The sequence below is a fragment of the Chaetodon trifascialis genome, chromosome 12, assembly GCF_039877785.1.
Source record: "Chaetodon trifascialis isolate fChaTrf1 chromosome 12, fChaTrf1.hap1, whole genome shotgun sequence".
NCBI lineage: Eukaryota > Metazoa > Chordata > Actinopteri > Chaetodontiformes > Chaetodontidae > Chaetodon > Chaetodon trifascialis.
The window spans coordinates 5,338,277-5,361,224 of NC_092067.1; the positions used below are offsets into that span (position 1 = coordinate 5,338,277).

Genomic DNA, 22,948 nt, shown 5'->3' on the forward strand with positions numbered 1-22,948 from the left:
AATAATTTACAATTATATCATCAAACCACCTAAAGATGGCTTCTTTCTTCTTCATGAAACTTCTTGCTCCTCCATCCTCCCAGATGAACACCACAGCTCCTGCCTATGAATCCTTTTACGTTACACGAAGGGGAAATCTGGGGCTGAAATTGTTCGCCAGGCTTCCAAAAGCTTCTTGTTGTCATTGGTATCACATGCATTGTTAAGTGGGTGCTCAAGATCCTCAATGGCTTGAAGGTAGGGCTTACAGATGGCTTGTGCTTTCACTTCTGCTATTTCTGTTAGCTTGTTTTTCAGATGGCTCTTCACATTCTCTGCCAGAAGATCCTCATAAACCACTCTGTAGTAAGGAGGGTGCAGCAGCTCCAGTTTGGACCCCTGACCCTTTTTCCATGTCTTCTTTCTGGTACGATAGGCTGTCACACTTTCAGCAATGCTCCAAATAATGATGAGAGAACAGATTAGATAAAGGCCATAATCCTGGAAAAGAAAAGGAGGCAGACTTTAAAAGAGGTTTTTTCAGTAATTTGTTAACAACACATCCAGCACCAGGCACACATTAAGTACTTTTGTGCTGTTGAGCTAACCAGACTCAGTAAACATCCTCACCAGCCTTTCTTTCTTTCTTTCTTTCTTTCTTTCTTTCTTTCTTTCTTTCTTTCTTTCTTATGTAACAGAACTAATTTCTGATCGTGTTCAGTATCAAATCAGGAAGTACTGTAACGAGTACTGTACCAAGTGTTTAACACATCTGGCTTCTATTAGCCCCTAGAAATGAAGCAACTTCCTGGAAAAGTCGAGTCAAAATACTGTTTAGAGGTAAATTTAATTTAATAAGAAACATTTGTCTTTGCATTTCAAAACTTCTAAGCACAGGTCCGTCTTAGCCTGTCACTTCTGGCTCGCTTATGTTACACATGGACAGTCTAGCCCATGTCATTTTTCATCTGAAACAACTGAGAAGGTTTAACTATAAACATGGTCATCACAGATGGCCTATATCATTTTAATAGGCTACCATGTCATACAGAAGAACGCAATTAAAGCAGCAGTTATTAGAAACTGAGTACAAGCTGAATCGACTGGTTTGATCACACTTGAATTTAATAGGTGTCAGATTTAGCAGGACGCGGGTGCTTTTGTTTCTATTGGCCGCTGGAAACTGTCTATCCTGACTGCAGCTCGTTGTCAGGGGGCCAAGGTACCCTGGACAGAGGCCAGATGTGCTAAATATGAATATTTACCATACAAGTATAACAGTGGTATCAATCTTCTTGTCTAGCTCTCATCAAAAAAGTGAATAAATGTATATTTCCCAAAATGCTGAATTTCCTTTGATCGTAACTTTTTTGCAGTGACTGCGATCTTCCAACAACTTTGGCAAATCAGTTTGAGCTGGCTAAAGTTATCCACACTTTAAGTGCTTTAGGGGTTGCAGATCAGGAAAAAATCCATCCTCACATCCACTCATGAAGCATTTTCGATTGCTTTTGTGTCTGTTGTTACTTACAAGAGATGTAGTCTTATGATCAGCTTTAATCTGGTACTCCTCATAGGTTAGATTTTCTTTGCAGGGAATTCCAGTCTGAGAGGCATTGAGGTTCGTCATCAGGCAAAGGTACCAATCTCCATCAAAAAGAACAGAGGCTATCCATACAGCACTCAGGCTGAGATAGTTTATCAACAACTTCACAAAATAGCAACCTCCATCGGTGTGACTAAGACTACGGTAGACGGAAAAACTCTTCATCTGGCAGAGAGAATCAGTGATGTTCAGCGCCCAGGTGAGGATCATCGGAGGGATGATCAAGTACACAAAGGCATTTGTGTGTATACCTGGTCTACACGAGCAAACAAAATCCATGTCAAATATGTACTGCAGAATGTAGAAGATGACTATCAGCAGGAACACACTCACAGCACCTATTAGTTTGAGTCTTTGAGGAAAATCATGCCCAAGGTGACTCATGTTGCCTGAAAAGAGTATCAGACTGAAAAGTGGATGATATCCTGTTGTAAGGCTGCTCCAGTTGAATTATCTTCTTGTTGGAAAAGGTGTGTGAACACACTTATAACGGATCTGGACAGTGAGCTATTTGACACAGTGGTTAACCACAATGTGCCAGCACTTTCATAATGATGGTACATTTGTTTTTACTTCTCGAATAACTGAGGTGGGTTTTCCCAGGCAAATTCTATTGTACAATGAAAAGAAAGAGATCTTCATTTGACCACTAATCATTTTCTCAATTAAATGTCTCATGAAATGATTCAAGAAGAAAATCAGCACAGGTGGTATTATATGTGATTTACATCATTTGAATATTTTGTAAGGCACCATACTATTTCCCTCCACTTCCAGTCTTTATGCTAAGCTAAGATAACCACCTCCTGGCTCCTGCTCTGCACTTCCGGTAATGCACAGATCAAGCATCAGTCACAGTGGCGTAAGGTAGGAGCAACAGGCCGCAGTGAACCCCAGTTATTGGTTCTTAAACACATAAATATCATCTCAACACATCATCAAAAAGAGACTTGACACTGAACAACATTTTACCTAAGTGGCAACCTCTGGTGCTGAAGAATGAAGCCAACAGGAAAGTGCCAAAACTGCAGTTCCACAAATGGCCACTTGAGGCTGTCTCCGAAAGCCAGTCATTCCCAAAGACTCCCATATTACAATGCCCAACTTTGTAGCCTGGTACAAAACATGGTTTTTGTCTCTATAGCGGAAAATGTAAGGTGGTGAATTTTTTAACTCACTCATTTAAATTATGTTACGGCTTAAATTTCTGCATACTTATGGACATGGCCGCTTTGGACAGCTAGGCCCTAGGTTTCAAAAACCAGGCTTTATTCAGCCTACTTCAGGTCCACCCATGCTCCACCTCATTGCCGATTTTTGGATTAGCTGGGAGTTTGGTGGAGTCAGGCACTGCCAGGATGGTGACAGCTGGAGCTTCACAATGGCTCTGACGTCCATGTCCATGTTTCATACAGTCTATAATATTACCCAGCAATAATTTTTGCATATCTTTACATGATAAAAGCATTAAAGAAAATAATGAATTATCTATTTCATTCAATAATTTTAGTTTATTTAATGTTTTAATAGTTTATGTATAATAAAACTTTTTTATAGATTGGTACTGAGTATTTTACAAAACAAAAATGAAACCCATGATGGAGGTGGGTTTGCTCTGTATTGTAGGAGGACCTTCTTTCTCTACGGCCCCCCTGACAAATGGGCCCCAGCGCAACCACAACCGCAACCCCACTCGTAAGCTTAAAGCTATTTTTCATCTGCAGGAGTTTGGCAAGTCAAAGTTAAAACATGAACACAATGATAAATAACACTAAAGAAGGCCAAGAAACATGATGGAAAAATATACAAAAGAGTACATGACATACACGTGTTAATGTGTCATTGTTACAAAAACACAAAGCACCCTCAGGTTCTATCTAAACCTGAGCTCAAAATAAAAAGGTATTTTAAAAAGAAATTCTTGATTTGTTGCGTCACACATGTAACTAAGAATGATTTGACTGCTGTGTACTTGCATGTGTAAATGTCACTGCTATAAAGCAAACAGCAGACACAATGTATTGTATGTGATTTAAAGCTTTAAGAGCTTATGAAAATGCTATATGCACAGCTAAATGTCTGTTACAGCAGAGCGTTACTGGAAATGCTTTGATTTTATGTGTTCTCATGCGCCTGTGGTTAGAATGTGGAAACTGAAAGAAAAAGTAAATTAAATCCTACTTCTTATTTCTGGTTGGCGTCTATGACTTCAGTGCGCTCGTGCAGATACCACACCACCTGTCACATGCAGACTTGAGGTTGGCAGAATTAAGTTTTTTGATTTAGTTGTGCAACTTTCTATAAGTTTAAGATTTTTCTGTGGTGCAACTTAACTGTATATTTACTTGAGTACTGTACTTAGTAACAAGTTTAAGGTACTTGTACTTTCCTCCAGTCGTTTCTTTCTATGCTGCTTTCTACTTCTAATCCACTACATTTCAGAGGGAAATATTGTACATTGTACATCCCTGCACTGTTGAACTGAGAGGTTCAGGAGGTCATTCATTCCTGCTGCCATAAGACTGTATAACAGCTCCTGTTAATCTGTTAAACTGTGCACATAATTAATTCATTAGTTCATCTTATTTACTATTTTGTTGGTAATGTGTGTTTTTTTTATCTGTTCATATGTGCTACTGGGCACCCAGATTTCCCTTCATGAGGATGAATGAAGTATTTATCTATCTCTATCTATTTTACTTTTCTCCATCTAACAGCGATAGTTACTTTATAAATTAAAATTTCTGCATAAACAACAGCTACACAAATGAAACTAGCTCCACCTCAAACAACTACAACAGTAAAATCCTGCTTTTACATCAGTGCATGAGTAATAATAATCTAATGATATAATATGATATTCTAACAGTCCCAGGGGATATTGTTCTGCATTTAGTACTTTTACTTTTAGTCCTTTATTTCCCTGATCATACATAATTATACTTAAGTAACATTTTCTAAGCAGGACTTTCTGTCATAACAGAGTGTCTTTACAGTGTGTTTATAGTACTTTTACTTAGGTAAATGATGAGTACACTCTTCATCACTAGTGTTTTTGTTTTCTTGTGCCATTGGATATGTACTCTATGTGGTAGGACATTTTCCACAAAAAAGCTGCTCACTAGAAAAGAAGTTCATTATTTGGGGTTTCATTGCAGGCTGATTCTGCTCTCTCTGAGGCTTTTCCACTTCAACACACTGACAGTTACTCCACCTTGAGTAAATTGTTGAAGAAAACTCAAGGTACTTATCATTCCTTTTCCTGTACGTTATCCAGCAGCAACCAATGATATATGCTTAAAGTCATACAGGTAATCCATTCCACTTCAAACATCATTTTTTACAGTGTATTAAAACATAGTAAATTTCATTCTGGTGAACAAGTAAGTAGTTTTAGTTTGATAAGATCAATGAGCTACTGTGACGACATGTCAACTAGTATGCAGCACACGCCTTAGTGGTAATATTTACTTATGGTGTTGTGTTTCAAGAACTGTGAGGGACGGCAAACAGGCAAAACAGCAGACTGTCATCGTGTGATGTGTAACTCGGCCAAGCCTGTCTGGCAGTAGCATATGTGTATAACTGATTTTTAGTGGAATGGTGGATATTTAGGAGGAATGGCATGGACTTTGACTTAAGCAACAGGATCTAATCGTTTGTTTCTTCCCGAGAGGTTTTGTCCGCAGCCATGGGTTCCCTTGGCCAGATCATCTTCTGCAGGTGTGTCAGTGAGCTTTGAAAACATGTATGTGTCTACAGTGGTGAAAAGTTACAAAGGACATTTATTCAAATAATGTACTTAACTGCAATTTTACATGTACTTTCTTGAGTATTTCTGTCTTATGCTACTTTACACTTCTACTACATTACATGTCAGAGAGAAATACTGTACTGCACTTCCCTTTATTTGACAGTAGCAACTGGTTGCTTTCACTAACAGTGTACAATGCATTGTGAAATATTATGATGTGACATTTCAGATGTCTGTACGTTGTTATGAAGTGGTTAAAACTAGCTCCACCTTGACCAGCTACAACAATAAAACACTACACATGTACTGATGCATCAGTACATGTAATCTATGATATGTATAAGTCACTTTTTGCAGAACAACTACTTTTACTTTTGATGCTTAAGGTGCATTTTGCTGATAATACTTCTGTACTTTTACTAAGATATGATTTTTAATGTAAAACTTTATTTAGGAGTATGTTTAGATTATATTGATACTTTTACTCAAAAGATTTGCATGCATCTTCTTCTGCGACAGATTTGTATATCAGAAGCTTCTGGGCTTGTGTGCCGTGAAGTTGATCTGCAGGTTGATGTTAACGTTATGATGTTAACTTACACTTTGCTGTGTTTGTGTTTCTCTCTGCGTGTAGCATGATAACCCTCATCATCTTATTCTCGGCCATCATCATCCTCATCTTAGCCTTGACCTTCTCGGGTAAGACCCGTGGGTCCTTGTGAGAGCCTGTGATCATTAGTGGTGGCTCTGTCAAGCTGGAGGGGATACATGGGTGTGTTCAGCACATGCTGTGTTTGTCCAAATGAAAGCAGTTCTTGTGAAAACACCTTTGAAACCATCTCGATGTGTAGCTTTATGTGTGATGTACCGTGTTCATTTGAATGTGTAGTTCAATTTCTATCTAAGATATATATTTTTTGAAGGAATTTTCGTGCCAAGAAGATGGAAAAGTATCAGCACTCTCCTGTTCTATCCCGTTCTTCTCTTTATTCAGTGTAGACTTCAACAGCTTTGGTCACAGATGGTAGGGTTGGGTTGAGGGTTCAAGTAGAGTCAGGAGGGTTAGAATACACCACCTGCAGAAGAAGATGCACAGTCCTCTAAAAAAAATAGTTTTAATTTGTATCTGATTTGTATCTTACAAAAAGAGGAAAATTTGTCTTGAAAAGTTTGTAACTTTATGAAAAAAACTGATGGAGGACTATAGATTTTGTCCCCCATCTCTTCATTACTATCACTTTGGAAAGGATCTCTTTAGGGCCAGTATGGACAGAAGGAGCAATTACAGTGACCAACAACTATGTTCATGTCAGTGAGTAAATGTGAACCTATTCTTTAAGAAAATCGTTCACAATTTGCCAGAAACATCACTGAAATATGTTCTAAAGTTTGCAACATACTCATAGACATAGGACTAATAATCAGTATTTATTCTCCACGATGAGTCTGTACCTGTGTCCTTGTCCCACAGGCTCCTTGTCTGGGGTGATGAGCAGCAACACAATGCCCATTGCCAACCTTGGCGAGGATGGGTTTCTCAGCTGCTATCTTCACACAACAAGTGAACAAACCTCGACCGGACAGGTGTCAGTCACCTGGGAGAAGACGGGGCTGACTGGACTTGTTTACCAGTATGAGAACGGAGCTCCGAATCTCAGGGATCAGAACCCACAGTTCAAAGGGAGAACTCAGCTCTTCCCTGATGTTTTAGTAACAGGGAATGCCTCTCTGCTGCTGAGGGATGTGAGTAGTAGTGACGCGGGGGATTACACCTGCAGCATCAGCTCCTCTGATGGTGGAGGAAAAATCAACATTCAGCTCCGAACAGCAGGTCGGAAAACTCGTCTGTCGAGTTTCACTGTGTATTTGCTTTGAAAATTAATCTCATTAAACTTTAACTTGCCCTGTTTAGCATTCCAAGTGTGTATATAACACACTATAAAGTCTTTCTAAGCAGATAAAAGGCCATCTTTAAGTGTTTATCAGTGTACAGTACTGATAATAATTAGAATGACTCCTATGGAGAGAACAAATTATTACGACTTTTTACTTATACATATATGTTCATTTAGTTAGTGACAAATCCTGTACATTAATAAACACTGTTTAGATCCACATACAACTATATTACAGCAAGAGAACATTTGCAGTCTGTAGCTGAGTATAAACACTCAATGATGCAGGAAGAAAAGCATTAAAGTAAGGATCAAACACAATATTCTCTTTGAATGTAATGTAATCTTATAATTTCTTTTCTTTTTGGGAAAATCTTGTTTTATGACCCATTGAAAGGTAGTTATCCATAGTGTGACGACTGAATGTAGTCAGCTTTGGAAAGCGTTGCAGCATGGATGCAGGATTTTTAACTTCCCACCTTTATTTTCGCAGCCTTTTCAGCCCCTACATTTAAATTGTCAAACGGCACCCTGGCTGCTGAGGCAAGCAGATGGTTCCCTAAACCAAACGTGACGTGGTCGAACTATGATGGGAACATCCTGCAGGCAAGCACCAGCTTCACCCCAAGCTCTGCAGGGATATTCAGTGTAGTCAGCACGCTGCAGTCAGTCAACGCCAGCGACACCTACAACTGCAGGATTGAAAATAACCTTGTAGCTGCCATCTCCAAGGCAACTATAACAGGTACTCTTGTTTAATTTCAAGTTTTTACAAGGATATCTGTGGATATCAAAGTCTCTCTGTTGATGTGTCATGAATGACTGGTACAATACTAACTAGGGTTTGCTGGAGAAACTTAAAGGGGCACCTTGCTGATTTTACTGTATACACAAAGTTCATTTTCACTAATCAGGAGGAGTACTGCTCCTCCTAAACAGGTGAGTAATATCTTCTGTGGCTCTGAAGGAGCTTTCTGAAGTCTGAGAAAAGAGCCACGATGACATTGTCAAGGTTATTGTCTGATTTGTTATGAGTTCCTTATCTCAGATTGTCTCACAAAGCCTGATCTACTAATTGGAGTTTGAAATTTGGGCAAGAAGGGTTTAATGAAAGATGCTATTGAGTTGCATCATGGGAAATGTAGGATTTATACTGGGACTAAAAGTCCCTTGTATAACTCATATACTGGGCTGAAAAACAGAATATCTCAGCCTCTGCTGCTTTGATTCTTTTATTGAGTCTCATCTAGTTTGAAATTGAATTGATGGAATGTTCCTTTAATTGACTGATATCTAGCAGACATTTCTGCATAAGAAGTATAAATAAATTCATAAATTCAAAACTTGTTCCTTCTTTCTTCTCATATCGCACATTGTTCAAAATCCAAACAACAAAACTAGCAAATATCAATTAGCATGGAATAAAAGATATGTTTAAACATAAAGTAAAAGAGATTGTATTACATGTGAGGGGGGAAAAAAAGATGTAAATCTCCTTTCATATTTTCTAGGCTCTGAAGTTTCTGGGAACACATACTTCATCTACAGCACTGCATCATCCCTGCTGGCATCAGCTTATCTGAGTCTTATGACCACTGTCCTCTGCATCTGTTATCTGACCTAACTACACACACACACACACACACACACACACACACACACACACACACACACACACACATACACACACACACACACACACACACACACACACACACACACACACACACACACACACACACACACACACACACACCCAGGTGACACTCTCTTTGTGTGTGCATGTGTTGTACTCAGTGACAGGCTTTTTCAGAGTTTCACAGCACATACAGGGAGTAATTATTTGTTTTTGTACATTATTTATTAAAATTGGTGTTGTTGCCATGTAACAGCATTTAACTAGTGCAAGTGGTGCATTTTCTCAGTTAACGTTCACATTTTATTTTTCTTTCTGAGATGTATGTTTCATGTTTTCAGTGAAGGCTCCATCTAGACTATTCAGTAAACATTTTTACGTTTAACGTAACGTTTTTTTCTGTCTATGTTCCATAAAATTGAATGCAGAAAAATGAAGAAATGAAATTAAACAGTACATGAAATTTCAGCATATGAGGACTGAGACCCATAGAAAGAGTGTATTTAATCAAATTTGCACCATATGCTATTTATTGTATTAAAGTTAATTAATAAATACAATGAATCTTCTTCATTTGGTTGTTCTGAAGTGGGTGTTTTGTTTTGTTTTGTTTTGTTTTGTTTTGTTTTGTTTTGTTTTGTTTTTTGCAGGGATGTCAAAGGAGATAACGTAGCCTTTAAGGATTTAGGGGATCTATTGGCAGATTATAATATTCATAAGTATGTTTTCATGAGAGTATCATCGCCTGAAAATAAGAATCGCTGCATTTTTGTTCACTTTGAATGAAATGTTATATGCAGAGGAACTTGGCCCTCTTCCATAGAGGCCGTCATGTTGCATGCCATGTTTCTACAGTAGCCCAGAATAAACAAACCAAAAACTGGCTCTAGTGAGTCTCTTTTACATTTCTTACATATTTTGTGGCCGCTGTAGGTCACAGATGACGTATGTTCAGTTGGTTGTGATCTGCAACCTCACCACTAGATGCCACTAAATCCTACACACTGGTCCTGTAGCAATTAATAGTGATGACTTTCTCAAGTTAATATTCTATGGAAGAAAAAAAAAAAAAAGCAAAACCTGAATTTCTCTAATTGTAGCATTGGCATAAAAACAGAGAGAGTATTTCTGCCATTAGAACAGCTAGGCTTGTTGTAAACCAAAGGACACTGTTACATCTGCTACACATGATAATCACAACAAAAAGTCCGTGCAGCATGCTGGAAGCATGTTATTCTGTCCTGCCAGTAGATGGGGACAGTCAGAGTCCAGACTGGCATTAAGGAGTTGTGGAAAGTAGTTGGACCACCCCTGATAGTCAGTGCGAGGTTTCCTATTGGTTTGGTAGTGTGAGGTGTCGAATGTCCCACGGAGCCCTGAACGCAACCCTCTTCACCGGGGAAAAGTGTGACTTTCCTGCAGGATTTAAGCAGCGAGGTGGAACTGCCATGTTTTTATCATCACCCTGGACATAATTGATGTGTAGTTTCATATGAGATTTTTTTTTAGGCAGAAAGGGGATTTAAGAGAAAGTTCCTGTCAGTTCTATCAGGATCGTGGAGCTCGGTGGGTGTCTGGCTACTAAGTTACTCGCTGCTTTGTTTTGGGGCCAGAAGTCACCAAAAGATCCACAATGTCGCAGTCTGAGCGGAAAGAAGACGCGGAGCGGCCGAAGTTAAACTCGGAACAAGAACAAAACGGAACCTTGGTGAACCCGAGAGCGCTTTGTTCCGTGTGTAAGCGCTTGTACCGGGACCCTAAAATCCTCCCCTGTCTGCACACCTTCTGCACGGACTGCATCGGCCAGCTGGAGCCGTTCTCCGTGTCTTCGCGCTGCCGCCGGGACGCTCCGGAGGACAGTCAGGTCGACGCGACGGAGAAGGACAGACCCACCGTCACGGTGCTCTGTCCCGACTGTGATTCCGAGGTGGACATCCCTCCCTCGGGACCGGAAGGGCTGAGCACCGACCACCTGGCGCTCGACGAGGTATTCCTGGAGACGCTGGTGACGAACGGCCCGCTGGGATGCGACCTGTGCGGCGAGGGAGGCGCAGAGAGCCGCTGCGAGGTCTGCAGCGTCAACCTGTGCGAGTTCTGCTGCCAGGCGCACAGGTAGAGTCGGTTCTATTCGATAATTCTGTTCTGTTCTGTTCTATTCTATTCTATTCTGGCAAAGTAGCAGGTAGAGTCAATTCTCTTCTGTTGTTTCATAGATTATTTACCCTTAGACGCACAGATAGATGAAGTGTGTTCTATTCTGTTCTTTTCTATTCTACTGTATCGTGTTTTCAAGCTAATATGAAGGTCAGTTACTCTATGATTGTATTTTCTGCTGTTGAGTTATGTGTGGGATGGTGTTCTGCTCTCTTATCAAACTCACGGGCAGGTCCTGTTTTAAGCCATGACAGCACAGGATGGGATAGACTGCAACAGACTCTACTGAAGGGCTCCAATCATCAATAAATGTGCTGATCATGATCTCAATGAATCATTTTTCTCTAAAATTGGTAGTGTGTTCCATCCAGTCAGCAATCCAGTGACGTTGTTTATTTATACTCTCACGATGTTCCGTTTTCCTTTACTCTGTTATTGTCTGCTGTCCAGCTCAGAGCTAAGTTCTGTTCCACATGTACATATCTGTTCCCTCTCCTGTCTGTAGACGGCAGAAGCGAACAGCATCTCACTCTGTCCAGAGTCTGGAGGAGCTGAAGTCTCGTGGTCGTCTTTGCCGCCCCGTCCTCTGCTCCTTCCACCCTGCCCAGGAGCTCCGGCTCTTCTGTCAGCCCTGCGACCTGCCCGTCTGCCTGGAGTGTGCCGCCACGCTGCACCGCGACCACCGCTGCTGCCCCACCCGTGATGTTATCGATCGTCATGGAGACCGCATCCGAGAGCTGGTCACGGCGCACCTGCGTCCTCGCCTGGAGCGTCTGAGGGACTCACTGCAGAAGGTGAAAATGATTGTTCTGTTGAGAAGATATTAAACACACAGTGTAATTTCTACCGCAAGGGGTCTCTCAAAAAGACGAGGTAATGTTTGAAAGTGTTATCCGTTACGTTTAGTCACATTTGCCCACTTTCTTCTTCACTCTCTGACGCATCCTCTGGTGTTTCCTGTGTTTCCCCGGAGGGTATAGCTATAGCATTTGATGCCATTGACAGGTGACCAAATGAAACGCAGCCTTACCTTCAATAAGATTACAGATTTCTCCTGATTTGCACACGTAAGCACACAAGTCAGCAAAATGTATAACATAAGTCTAATTGTTTTGAGACATTTAATGTGGAAATGTTACATCACACACATCACATCTCTGAGATCTACATCTCAAGTGCCTGCTTGAGCCCTTTCAGCTCCATCCAAGGCTTCATGACAGCCTTAAAAAAACCACCTCTAATTCCATGTTACAACACATTAGGGTGGGTTTAACATTGGCCTCTCTTTTGTTTGTCGTAACATAAATGATTTGCCATGCTTGACTTTTTTTCAAATGTCTTTTTCTTTTTTTTTTTTTCCAACAAAATTCTTTCCACCCTGTTACAGGTGGACGTATCCCAGGAGGCTTTGCAGGCACGGGTGGATGCAATAGCGACCGAGGTGAGGGCGTTTGCGCGAGGCTACGCCACTGCTGTGGAAGCCCACTGCCTGTCTCTGCTGCATCGCCTGGAGGAGCTCCGTGTCCAGCGCAGGTATGGCACAAACACAGTTCTCGTGGAGTAGGCAAAAAAATATTAGGAATATTCTTTTGAGAAATGGATTAAGTTTATCACTTTTATAAGTAAGCATGCATCAGAAGTATCTCAAAATCGTTCCAAGGAGACTTGCTGAATGTAAATAAGGATCACAGGGTTATTCTTGAAGGTCCCTGCTCACACTGTGACTGACAACCCTGAGCTTTGCGTGGTCGTCATGGATTCTGATTCTGGCTCCGCATCACTTCTGGGTTTGTTTTCCTGACCTCTGACCTCCCTGTAGATGAAGGAAAGGAAAAAAAAACCTAGTTTCCTCTTCAGCAGATAGTCACATAAATTGTGGAGCAGCTGTGGCAAAGTTTGCATATTACTGCAAATTTTTCTTAACATTTACTACCTCCATCCACCTATGGTATCAGTAGTCAGTGGTAATTTGAGCCCTTATAGGTGCAACAGAAAGCTGAACTCTGAAATAATCTTCACTATCTGTCCACTTACTAGCTTTTCCCAAAGTGAGCAAACTATCTGCAGAAAGTGAGATGTGGTTATTACCATTTTTTTCTGAGGTAAAATATGACCTTTGATCCTTAATTTGAACATGAGCTGTGAATTAAGCATAAAACTATATGAGCTGAAAGCCACATTGGCCGGACACCATGAGTATAGGTATTTCAAAACATTAATGAGAAACTATCAGTCAAACTATGAATGCTTTTCGGAAAGTAATTCCATTCAGAGAAGGAAAATAGTGTAGGGAGCTTGTGCTTATTTATTGCAGCTGAGTGGTGTGAGTGGTGCATGGTGAGACAGTAACCACCCCACCTGCTGGTTGTTATTTCAAGGAACATTAGGCAGTCTGTATTTCCACAGACAAAAGTACTGCATATTTCCCTTTAACAGATACAAACATCTCTCATCGTGGGAGATTCCTCTTGTAATTCACGCTGTCTTCGTCCTCCAGGAACCAGCTCCACCTGCAGAGGGCACAGCTACAGCAGGCTCTGCTGGACATCGGAGGCAGTGTGGAGTTTGCAGAGAGACTGCTGAGCTGTGGCTCAGACGCTGAGATTCTCAGCGCCAAAGGTGTGACTCTGAGAAGACTGACCAGCCTGGCAGGGAGCAGCTATGACCCCCACCCGGCAGCTGTCGAGCCCGAGGACGGAAGCGGCATCTGCTTCAAGCCCAGGGAGCCAGCAGGGGAGGTGGACAGCTACCCGGTGGTTGGGGTCATCAACTCTAGGACAGTGGACCTCAGCAAGTGCACCATCGAAGGGGAAGGTAAACCCCTCCTAATATATTGTTCTTTGTTAACAGTAATAAGTAAGAATCAGGGCTTCCTGCTGGTGCAGATGTGGAGGGGATGGGATAAGCGTTTGTGGGAGGGGGTGCGGTCAGTGTACACTCAGTTCACCTGGAGCAGTTAAAGACTATTGTTACCTTCCTGGGTGCTTTGGCTCAAAGACAGAAATTCCTGTGAGACTGAAGGAATGTCGAGGTGACTCAATAGGCCTTAAGGCGGTGCACGGAGGGGATGTTTACACACAAACAGAGCACACACACACACACACACACACACACACACACACACACACACACACACACACACACACACACACACACACACACACACTATAAAAGAGAGAAGAGAAGCAAAGACTTACAAGTGACATTGCAAGTGGCCACAGGACATTTTCGAGTGATAGAATCACTGCTTTTAAAGGCTGGAGAGATGAAGTTCACCAACCAACCAGGGATTCACGATGGAGTGAAAACATGCATAAACACACACACGCACACACACACACACACACACACACACACACACACACACACACCAGCTACACTACACCTCCTACACTTATTTTTTCCACTCCTATGTGCAGTCAGCATACACAAACAGTAAGTAAGTAGGTAATGACGTGGCAGTAAAGGGTAAAGCTTTCAGCAGCTTTGATGGGATGGGGTCTAAGATACAAGTTGATGGTTTAGATGGTGAAATTGTTAGTTGTTGAAGGTTGATGGGAGCAAAGCAGCGTAAAAATGTCTCGGGTTTAACAGCTGTTTGTGAGGTTCCTGTGTTTGAAGACAAACTGGTACCAGTTGAGAAATTTTTTCTCTAACGAAATTCTTCCATTTTGGTGGAACCCCATTGCTTTTCTGGTTTTCATGATATATGCTTTAATTTGCGGCTTGGTTCAGTCCACCATGGAGCTAACCTCCTTTATTTTCTAATCTTCTCTTTTAGAGTAGCAATAGAGTCGAGTGTCATAACCAGATTTATCAGTAATGAAAGTTGCAGCCCCAAGAAATTACTCACATGAGCACATGAAAATAAACTAATACTGTCACATACAAGTGGTGCAGTCCCCCTTCCAACACACACAAACACATTTGTACCTCAATCCATATGAGGGTACTCATTGATATAATGCATTCCCAGCACCTTCCTCAAACCCTCACCATCACAACTCAATGCCTAACCCTAACCTAAACCTAATGCTAAGATAACCCTTAAAACCAGGTCTTAACCCTCAAACAGCCCTTTGAAATTCTGTCTGAAAGTCAGGAGCAGCCAAAATGTCCTCACTCCCAGTCAAAAACTCCCACCGGATCTCACAAAGATAGCTGTACAAGTACACACACACACACACACACACACACACACACACACACACACACACACACACACACACACACACACACACACACACACACAGCCGGCAGAGATTTGTAGCAGCTTGTCTCCATGAAAGGCTTAGCTTAAAGTAGTGTTTACCTGTGTGGGGAAATGGAAAACCTCAGCAAACAAGGACGTTTATGCCGAGTCCTCTATGTAGGTGTCAAAGACAAGCGTACTATTGTAATGTTTGCCAAAAGGTCAGTCCATGTTTAATGTGAAGCATTTGTTTGGGTGCTTGCTTGTGTGCATTTTATCTGCCTTGGAGCCACATAAAGCGATGACCTTTCCATTCATCCACGCTTCCTTTTCATGGTGACTTCTTAATATACATGGTTAAGGCTTCTTTTTTACGTTTAAATCCACAGCATCGTCACATCAGCTAAACCCAGTTTGTCTACATTTAAGTTGTTTGTCCCTCCTGAACTTTCATCAGCCACATTAACTTCACGCAGTGTGATACTGTCATTTAAGAGGGCAGATAAAGGCCAGATTTCTGTGCTGACTATTAGAAAGCAGAAATCACAGCGGCTTACAGACGATTATCCGCAGTCTGTGTGATAAGGGGGTTTGAAGTGGTGGATTTAGACCTCGAGGCTGTGCAGCACAGGTGAAATGTGGACCAGAACAGCTGCATCTGGAATGGTGACAGCTGCTGGGCACTTGGCTTAGCAAGCACACATTCACAGATAATTCACCCCCATTAGTGGCAGCAGTGATAGCAGTAATAGAAGTAGTGGTCCAAGTGACAGGAACTGCAGTGATAGCAGGAGATTTTTTGTGATGGCAGTGGTTGTAATTACTGCACTCAATCCCATATGAGTGAAAGTAACAAGAATGTAAAGCAAATGTCTCCCTTTGTAAATAAAAGTTATTGATTCCAAATCTAACAGGCCCTCCACACTCACCCCAGTCACTCGGCCGCGGGTTGTTCATCCTAACAGGCTCAAGTTAACAAAAGAAACAGGGAAATGTCAATCAAGCACAGCCTGCACACACCCACATAGCCCTGAGCTTTAATCAGCCAGCCAATTAAAATCAGTGAGTAACAGTCTGTATGAACAATGTCCCCTCCTCAAAGTTAGTCAAAAACCTTTAGTATTTTATTATTACACTTAGGGCTGGAAATAATTAGGTTTGATTATTATTTTCTGTTGATCTTTTTTTTTCTTCTCCCTGCTTCTAATCTCTGTGCGAAGTTTGGCCAAATGCATCCCAACCTCGGCTCTGTACTTAAAGCAGACCTGAGAATTATCATGTCAATCTCAGAAAGTAAGCAACTCTCTCTCCAAAGTCTCTTTTAACATGTATAACATGTGCAATAGCAGTAGCAGTTACAGTAATGATGCTGCATTAGCAGCAATCGCTTCAGTAACTGTAAGGGTAACATTTGCAGTAATAGAAGTATTGGACAGTTGAAACAGCAGAAGTAGTTTCATTAGCAGCAGAAACGATTCCAACAGCATCCAAACAGATCGCCCTGCAGCGACTGGAAATCACAGAGAAATAACAGATGAATACACAGTGTAGGATCATTCGTCATCGAGCAGCTAATAGAGTCTGACAAGAAAATGCAAAGCAGCATTAATCACTGCCATGAACACAAATAGTGTTAGCTTTAACACAACAACAATGCCACAACAGCTGATGAATATCTTCAGCCAGAGCACACACAACACCTTAATGAAACACTAAGTGAGGATGTGAGGGTGTGGAAAACTCTGCTCAGCACTACTGAAGCCCAGCTGTGCCTGCAGTCACACTTAAACTGGCTGCAACCTCCATATGTTGAGGAGGAAAGCTTCTGACAAGCACCAGCAGGGCATTGTTTCATGGCTGAGATGGTGTGCATTTGTGTGTATGTGTGTTAAATTAAGGCCTCTAACCCCCTGCTCACAGGTCTACAGAAGGGCAGGGAGGGTCAGCGGGGCCACTTCACCCTGTTTTGCCGAGACTCAGCCGGGGAGCAGATTGCACAAGGTGGAGAGCATGTCCTGGTCAGCATCGTCCACAAGGAGAAGAAAAACTGGTGAGTGTCAGCGTCTGGCCGACTGCTCCAGCTCTCTGAGGCCTTTCGGATTCACCAAGAGGCAAAGTTCAGCAGGCCAGGTAGATGATAGAACTTGACTTCAACCGGACACCGCGAGCAGCTTGAGTGATGGCTCTATTTTTTCACAGCCAGCTTTTTGTGCTGGTGAAGTGGCATTTTCATGGGGCACAGTGAGCTCTTATCCTCTCAGTGTCATTAGCAGTCCAGCAGCGCGCTGCCATTTTGGTGTCGGGAGTGATCAAGTTTTTCGCCGTCTGCCACCCAGCTGCTCAGAGCAGGTCAGCAGAGCACTCTGCACCTGTGGACGGTGCTATTTTTAGCAGCACCCTGACAGACCTCTCAAAATCACACAAACAACTGTTTGTCATGATGTGCTCGTCTGAAACATTATTCAGCCGTCACGTAGACTCATGTGATTAATATCTGAGTCAGGGCCATCGTGGGGGGGGGGTGCGAGGCCCTGTGCGAACTTGAAATGCGAGGCCCTGTTCTTTGACAAATAACAGTCACACGGACACAACTATTCTAGTTCTACTGCACGCATAATCCTGCTGCAATATCAATATTTATATATTATATTTATTATATTATATAAATATTTATATATTTATATAATATTATATGTATCTAATATTTTTAGCAAGTAGAATAATACAGCATAATCATACACATAGTCTCAGCTATGACTTTTTGCTATTTATTTCAAAAGGGGGAAATCAACTGTGCAAGGAGTGGCTTTACATCAAGTCAGCTCAGTCACTTTATTTTTGGCATTTTAAAGAGGTAGGTTAGGACACTTTTCATTCATAATATACGTTCATTTTCATTACAGCTATACACAACATATTTACTGCACTGTAACTCTAACAAATGAGGTGGACTCACCATGCATAAACTGAGCAGAAACTGATCTTGCCTTCTTGGCCGCAAACTCAGCAATAAGATCTTTATAATCCAGTTTGGATGCAAGATCCTTTTCAACTGATAGCAGGGTAAGCCCACACAGTCCGTCCTGTGACGTGAAGGTGCGCAAATAGTTTTTAATTAGTTTCAACTTTGAAAAGCTTTGCTCGCCTGATGCCACCAATACTGGAAAAGTCAATAGGATCCTGAGTGCAGTCTCACAGTTAGGGAAAGTTCCTTCAATCCCTTTGAGGTAACGAAGTGTTTAAATGCTGCAGTTGTTCCTTTTGGGATTATCTCTCGAAGTATCCTCAACTCCGCAAAGAGGTCTGGTGCATTTATATCCTGAGATTCAGACGTGCTCAGAGCATCACTCAGTCTTGTGCACTGTCTTTGTAGGTCGTCCATGAGTATGGAGAGCAGTGAGGGCCTGGTCCAATACACCTGCTCTGGGTCTGGAGTATATTCATTTTCATCACATTTGTGTTTCACTCGGCGTGTTGCTCGACAAGGAAAAACCCGCTTAATTTGTTGGATTTGTTTTTTATTTATTTGTTTGTTTTTAATGTGACCTTGACAGAGACAGACAAAATCATATATAACTAATGTATTTATTGAAAAAAAAAAACAAAAACAGCAGGATTGCAGGCGCGAGGCTCCCTAGTGGCGCGAGGCCCTGTGCAGTTGCAGTTTGCACAGTCCATGCGACGGCTCTGATCTGACTCCACAACAGCTTGTGTACATGAATGCCTGCCTTTTCAGTCTGTTAACCCTTACAGCCACGTGAAGGCGGCCTGATGCGCATTATCAAACCACAGTTACTCACACCGGATCTCCTGTAGTTACCCTACAATCTGATGCAACCAGCAACCGCACATACCTCTGTCCTCCTGTACGCATCAAACGTGTGGGTTACCCTTCAGTCATCAACACAGCCCCCGAGTTAACTGATCAGCAGCGCTGGAGAGGGTGACAGCGCGTTGATGCACGAAATAGGTCAGCACGTGGCCTTTCAGCACCATGATGTGGTGGAGCAGTCTCACACTTGGTCAAACAGCAGAGCTTGAGTTGCTGTGCAGAGATCATGAGTGTATGAATAGGTTTCTCTGAAAATTCACGAGAGCAAGAAAGCATTGTTGTTAACTATAAATAAGTCTGTCAGTATTTCTCAGTGGTATTCTGTAGTATTAACAAGATGATTGGTTTTCTTCTCCTTCAGCACGGTGGAGGCAGCAGTGGTTGACAACAGCGACGGATCCTACAGCGTTTCATACACGCCGAAAGAGCCTGGAGCCTACTCAGTGTGGGTTTGTGTCAAAGCCCAACACGTCAAGGTACAAAACCAGCCCACGGAGTTTGTCACAACATAATATGAGAAGGCAGAATTTTTTTTCTTTCTCAAACCAGTTGTTTTTAATGATGCTTTGCAGCTGAGAATTGCATTTTAGAATAGTTAAACATGAAGCTGGACTTGATGCGTTGCCGCCGGCAGCTCACAGCGGACCACCTCAGGGCTGATCACATCACCCGGACCGTTTTAATGAACGTGGACACAATTCTCTTCAGGCAAAAACAAGTTAAACAGGCTGACAGCTCTGATGATGCATTAACCTGCTGGGATGCTTGAAAAGAAACAGAGTGTCTGACACCATCACTTATCAGAACGCTCTCACCTTCATGTTTTTATTTAATCTTGCCTTGTGTTGACTAAGACATACCGACTGACAGACTCTTTCCCGTCTCGCCCTGCAGGGTTCTCCATTCATCCTGAATGTGAAGAGGAAGTTGAGGCGTCACAGTGGGACGTTTCACTGTTGTTCCTTCTGCTCCAGTGGAGGAGCCAAAGAGGCTCGCTGTGGCTGCCCGGGAACCATGCCAGGTACACAGAAGACATCATTAACATGTCCGGTTGGAGAGACAGTTCTCACTCCCTTTTTCACAATGAAGAAAAACAACAGAAATGGTGCTCTTTGTTTTGGAATTGGACATTGAGAGAGAGCAGACGGAGGAACAATTGGAAGCAGGATGCTTATTATCTGCCTTTTCAGTGGAAGGACTCCTGGCTTTAAGAGAAGCAATAATCGGATCTCTTCACTGTCTTTACTGTCCATGTGCTCTCATATTTAAGTTAATTTTATCTATACAAACTTCAGGGTTTAAGAAACAGTTAAACTTGTTTTTAAATCGCATCATTCAAGTTTTTTCGTCTGCGTTTTATGAATCGTGCTGCCGCAAGACATGTCGTGTTTTCAGAAAGGAGGCACAGTTTTCTCAATGAGAAACGCACTGTGACTAATCATTTCTCTCTCCATTGAAAGCTACAAATCACTGTGTGAGGTAGAAGTGGAAAAGGAAGGCTGAGTTCTGTGCCGAGTGATGAGGATTAAAACACTCTCAGGATATTTAAAGGAAATGTTTCCCTTCAGGAGTAATCACTCTGTTGAAGTAACTCCGTTCACATTTCGTTTTGCTGCCTGTCCACCTTGAGAGGAATTCTCTGGATAGTCTGACAACACTAACGGGAGAAAAATGTGACATGTGTGCCTGTGCAGTGCTGCGTCCTGGATATGAAGTCATACAGTGTGCAGCTTTGTTAACCCTGTGAAAACAGCCCTCCCACAGGTGGTGAACTGTCCACAGGAGTTTGCATGATCCTGTTTAAATCCTTCTCAAATAAAAACCAGAATAGCTATTCATTCTTTTTGAAGTGCAAAGCTCAGGCTTTTGTCTTCCACGTCCTGACATGGCGTGCTGGTGATGATGGCATTAAGTTGCGTGCAGTGAAAAACGTGAAAGCTTGAAACTATCAAATCACCTTTGCGTAAACTGAACATATCTCAAAAACTCCAATATTTTGCTCATATTTCTACATTCATAATTGTTTTGGATCAGTATGTTTATTTAGTAAATGAAGTGGCAGCTGATCTCATGTCTGTTTTTGTGACTGCAGGAGGATTTAAAGGCTGCGGCCACAGCCACAAAGGACACCCCGGGAAGCCCCACTGGTCGTGTTGTGGCAGCACTGTGGAACAGTCTGAGTGTTTGCCTCAGAGCGTGTTGGCTGCAGTTTCCCCCCATGGCCACCTGCGAACTGTGGAGCTCTGAGGTGACACAGAGACCGGACTTGTCAAGATGGCGTGAGAAAGGATGGCAGCGACTCAAAGGTTGGAGTAACTGGGGGAGTCAGCTCAAGGTCGCTGCTGTAAGTCCTTCTTAAGGTCAGACAAGGAAAGTGAAGCTCTACAGACACAGTGGTACATCCCAAGTCTCTCTTTTCTTATTTCCTCGCTCCTCAATCCTCTCTTGAACCAGAAGTCTTTCTGGTCTGTGATCTAAAGCTCTTATCATCATTTCCAGTCAGTCACGTGAGGCTGATGAGGGTTTGATGCAGTTACATGATTTCAGTTTCACTGAGACATTTGGCCTAAGACACGATTGTTCAGAAGAAACCATAATCATATTCAGGGTTATTAGATCATGATTCCACATTCAAAATATTAATAAATACAGATGCAAATAACATGAGTACATTCTGCCTGTAGAAATGGGTCCTGTGCCTCTGAGCAGGACACAGCTCACAGTGGCTGGTCTTCATGTGCAGGTGTTAAACAGGTAACAGACTACAGAAAGAAAAACTGCACTGATAACTGCGTGCCTTTATTAGCATTAGCACAGTGCACATGTGTGCAGACACAGGTTCATCAAAGGTCCCTCCAGCTGTTAACGCTGACAGACAGCTGATCCAGCTGTGATCAGCTGCAGCTGTCATCAGAAACAGACGTGGCTTCAGGAGAGGACATCTCATTTCTCTAAAAACAACCTCCTTTCTTCTCTCCTCTGCGGTTTCCTCGCATCTCTCCGTGCATCCTCTGTGGGACGGACTGAGACGCAAGTGTGGGACACATGGCTGTTGTTGAAGACACTTGGGATGCAGCCAGAGATTGAGGCAGGACATTTTTTTGACACAGTGTCCCAACTTTTTTGGAGTCTGCGTTGTATAAGACAAACACCAAGTGGAGCTGAAGGCTCTGACTCTGTGTTGCAAAGTGCCTTTGTTGTCTAAGTTGTGCCCACCTATGACAGGCTGGAGGAGAGAGGAATGAAACGCTCCAGTCACAGCAGCACCGTCTCCTGCATCAAATGTGTTAAAAGCTTTGCTGAAGGGCACCTTGGAGAAGAGATTGCTCTGCTTCTTCATTCTACACTTTCCTTCGCCAGTCGTCTTCTGGTGTTTGTTTGTTTTTTACCTTGAAGCTGCTGTTGATTTCAAAGGTGCAGAAATCTTTTATCTTCAATGCGAAACCCGTTAAAACAGTAACACTGACAATCAGCAGACAGTTGAACTTTAATGCTTAAAATCTTTTATATCCTTCAGTCAAGAAACATAATGAGTGAAGGATGTAAAATTTGAAATATGGTGCCTTGGAAACAATCATGATGCTGAAAGATATGAGCAATAATTCTTATTATCTGCACTGATCACAGGTCTGTAGTTAGCATTTCTATCTCATGAATGATGATTTTTATTTTGGATGGTGAAGTACAGTGAATACAGTAATTCTGAAGTCATTACTGGACTTTTGTTTGTTCATACCTGAAATAAGTTTACTATGTTATTTCATCACACTTTCTACAGGTTATGTGTTTGTACACATGCTTAGCTTGTTGTTGTGGGCACAAACTGGGCCAAATATTGGTTGATCAGCATTTTTTCCCAATAATTAATAACTGCTGTACTATTATTATTATTATTATTAT

General features: G+C 42.0%; 2 protein-coding genes across 2 annotated transcripts; both read left to right on the top strand.

The window, feature by feature from the left end:
- The first annotated feature begins 5,269 nt into the window (after nt 1-5,269).
- vtcn1 (V-set domain containing T cell activation inhibitor 1) lies at nt 5,270-8,858 on the top strand. Its single transcript, XM_070976630.1, has 5 exons — nt 5,270-5,308; nt 5,974-6,038; nt 6,811-7,170; nt 7,728-7,979; nt 8,746-8,858. The coding sequence occupies exons 1-5, from the start codon at nt 5,277-5,279 to the stop codon at nt 8,856-8,858; spliced, it is 822 nt and encodes a 273-aa protein (XP_070832731.1). The 5' UTR covers nt 5,270-5,276.
- A 1,645-nt stretch (nt 8,859-10,503) lies between these two features.
- trim45 (tripartite motif containing 45) lies at nt 10,504-21,295 on the top strand. Its single transcript, XM_070976269.1, has 8 exons — nt 10,504-10,982; nt 11,530-11,818; nt 12,412-12,557; nt 13,522-13,838; nt 17,137-17,266; nt 19,410-19,524; nt 19,943-20,069; nt 21,141-21,295. The coding sequence occupies exons 1-8, from the start codon at nt 10,504-10,506 to the stop codon at nt 21,293-21,295; spliced, it is 1,758 nt and encodes a 585-aa protein (XP_070832370.1).
- The last annotated feature ends 1,653 nt before the right edge of the window (nt 21,296-22,948 follow it).

Excerpts from the sequence above, each read along its gene's own strand:
- vtcn1 (XM_070976630.1), top strand. The coding sequence starts at position 5,277 with ATGGGTTCCCTTGGCCAGATCATCTTCTGCAG. Across the intron at positions 6,039-6,810 it reads CTTAGCCTTGACCTTCTCGG|GCTCCTTGTCTGGGGTGATG; the intron begins GTAAGACCCGTG and ends CTTGTCCCACAG. Across the intron at positions 7,980-8,745 it reads CTCCAAGGCAACTATAACAG|GCTCTGAAGTTTCTGGGAAC; the intron begins GTACTCTTGTTT and ends CATATTTTCTAG.
- trim45 (XM_070976269.1), top strand. The coding sequence starts at position 10,504 with ATGTCGCAGTCTGAGCGGAAAGAAGACGCGGAGCGGCCGAAGTTAAAC. Across the intron at positions 10,983-11,529 it reads TTCTGCTGCCAGGCGCACAG|ACGGCAGAAGCGAACAGCAT; the intron begins GTAGAGTCGGTT and ends TCCTGTCTGTAG. Across the intron at positions 13,839-17,136 it reads GTGCACCATCGAAGGGGAAG|GTCTACAGAAGGGCAGGGAG; the intron begins GTAAACCCCTCC and ends CCCTGCTCACAG.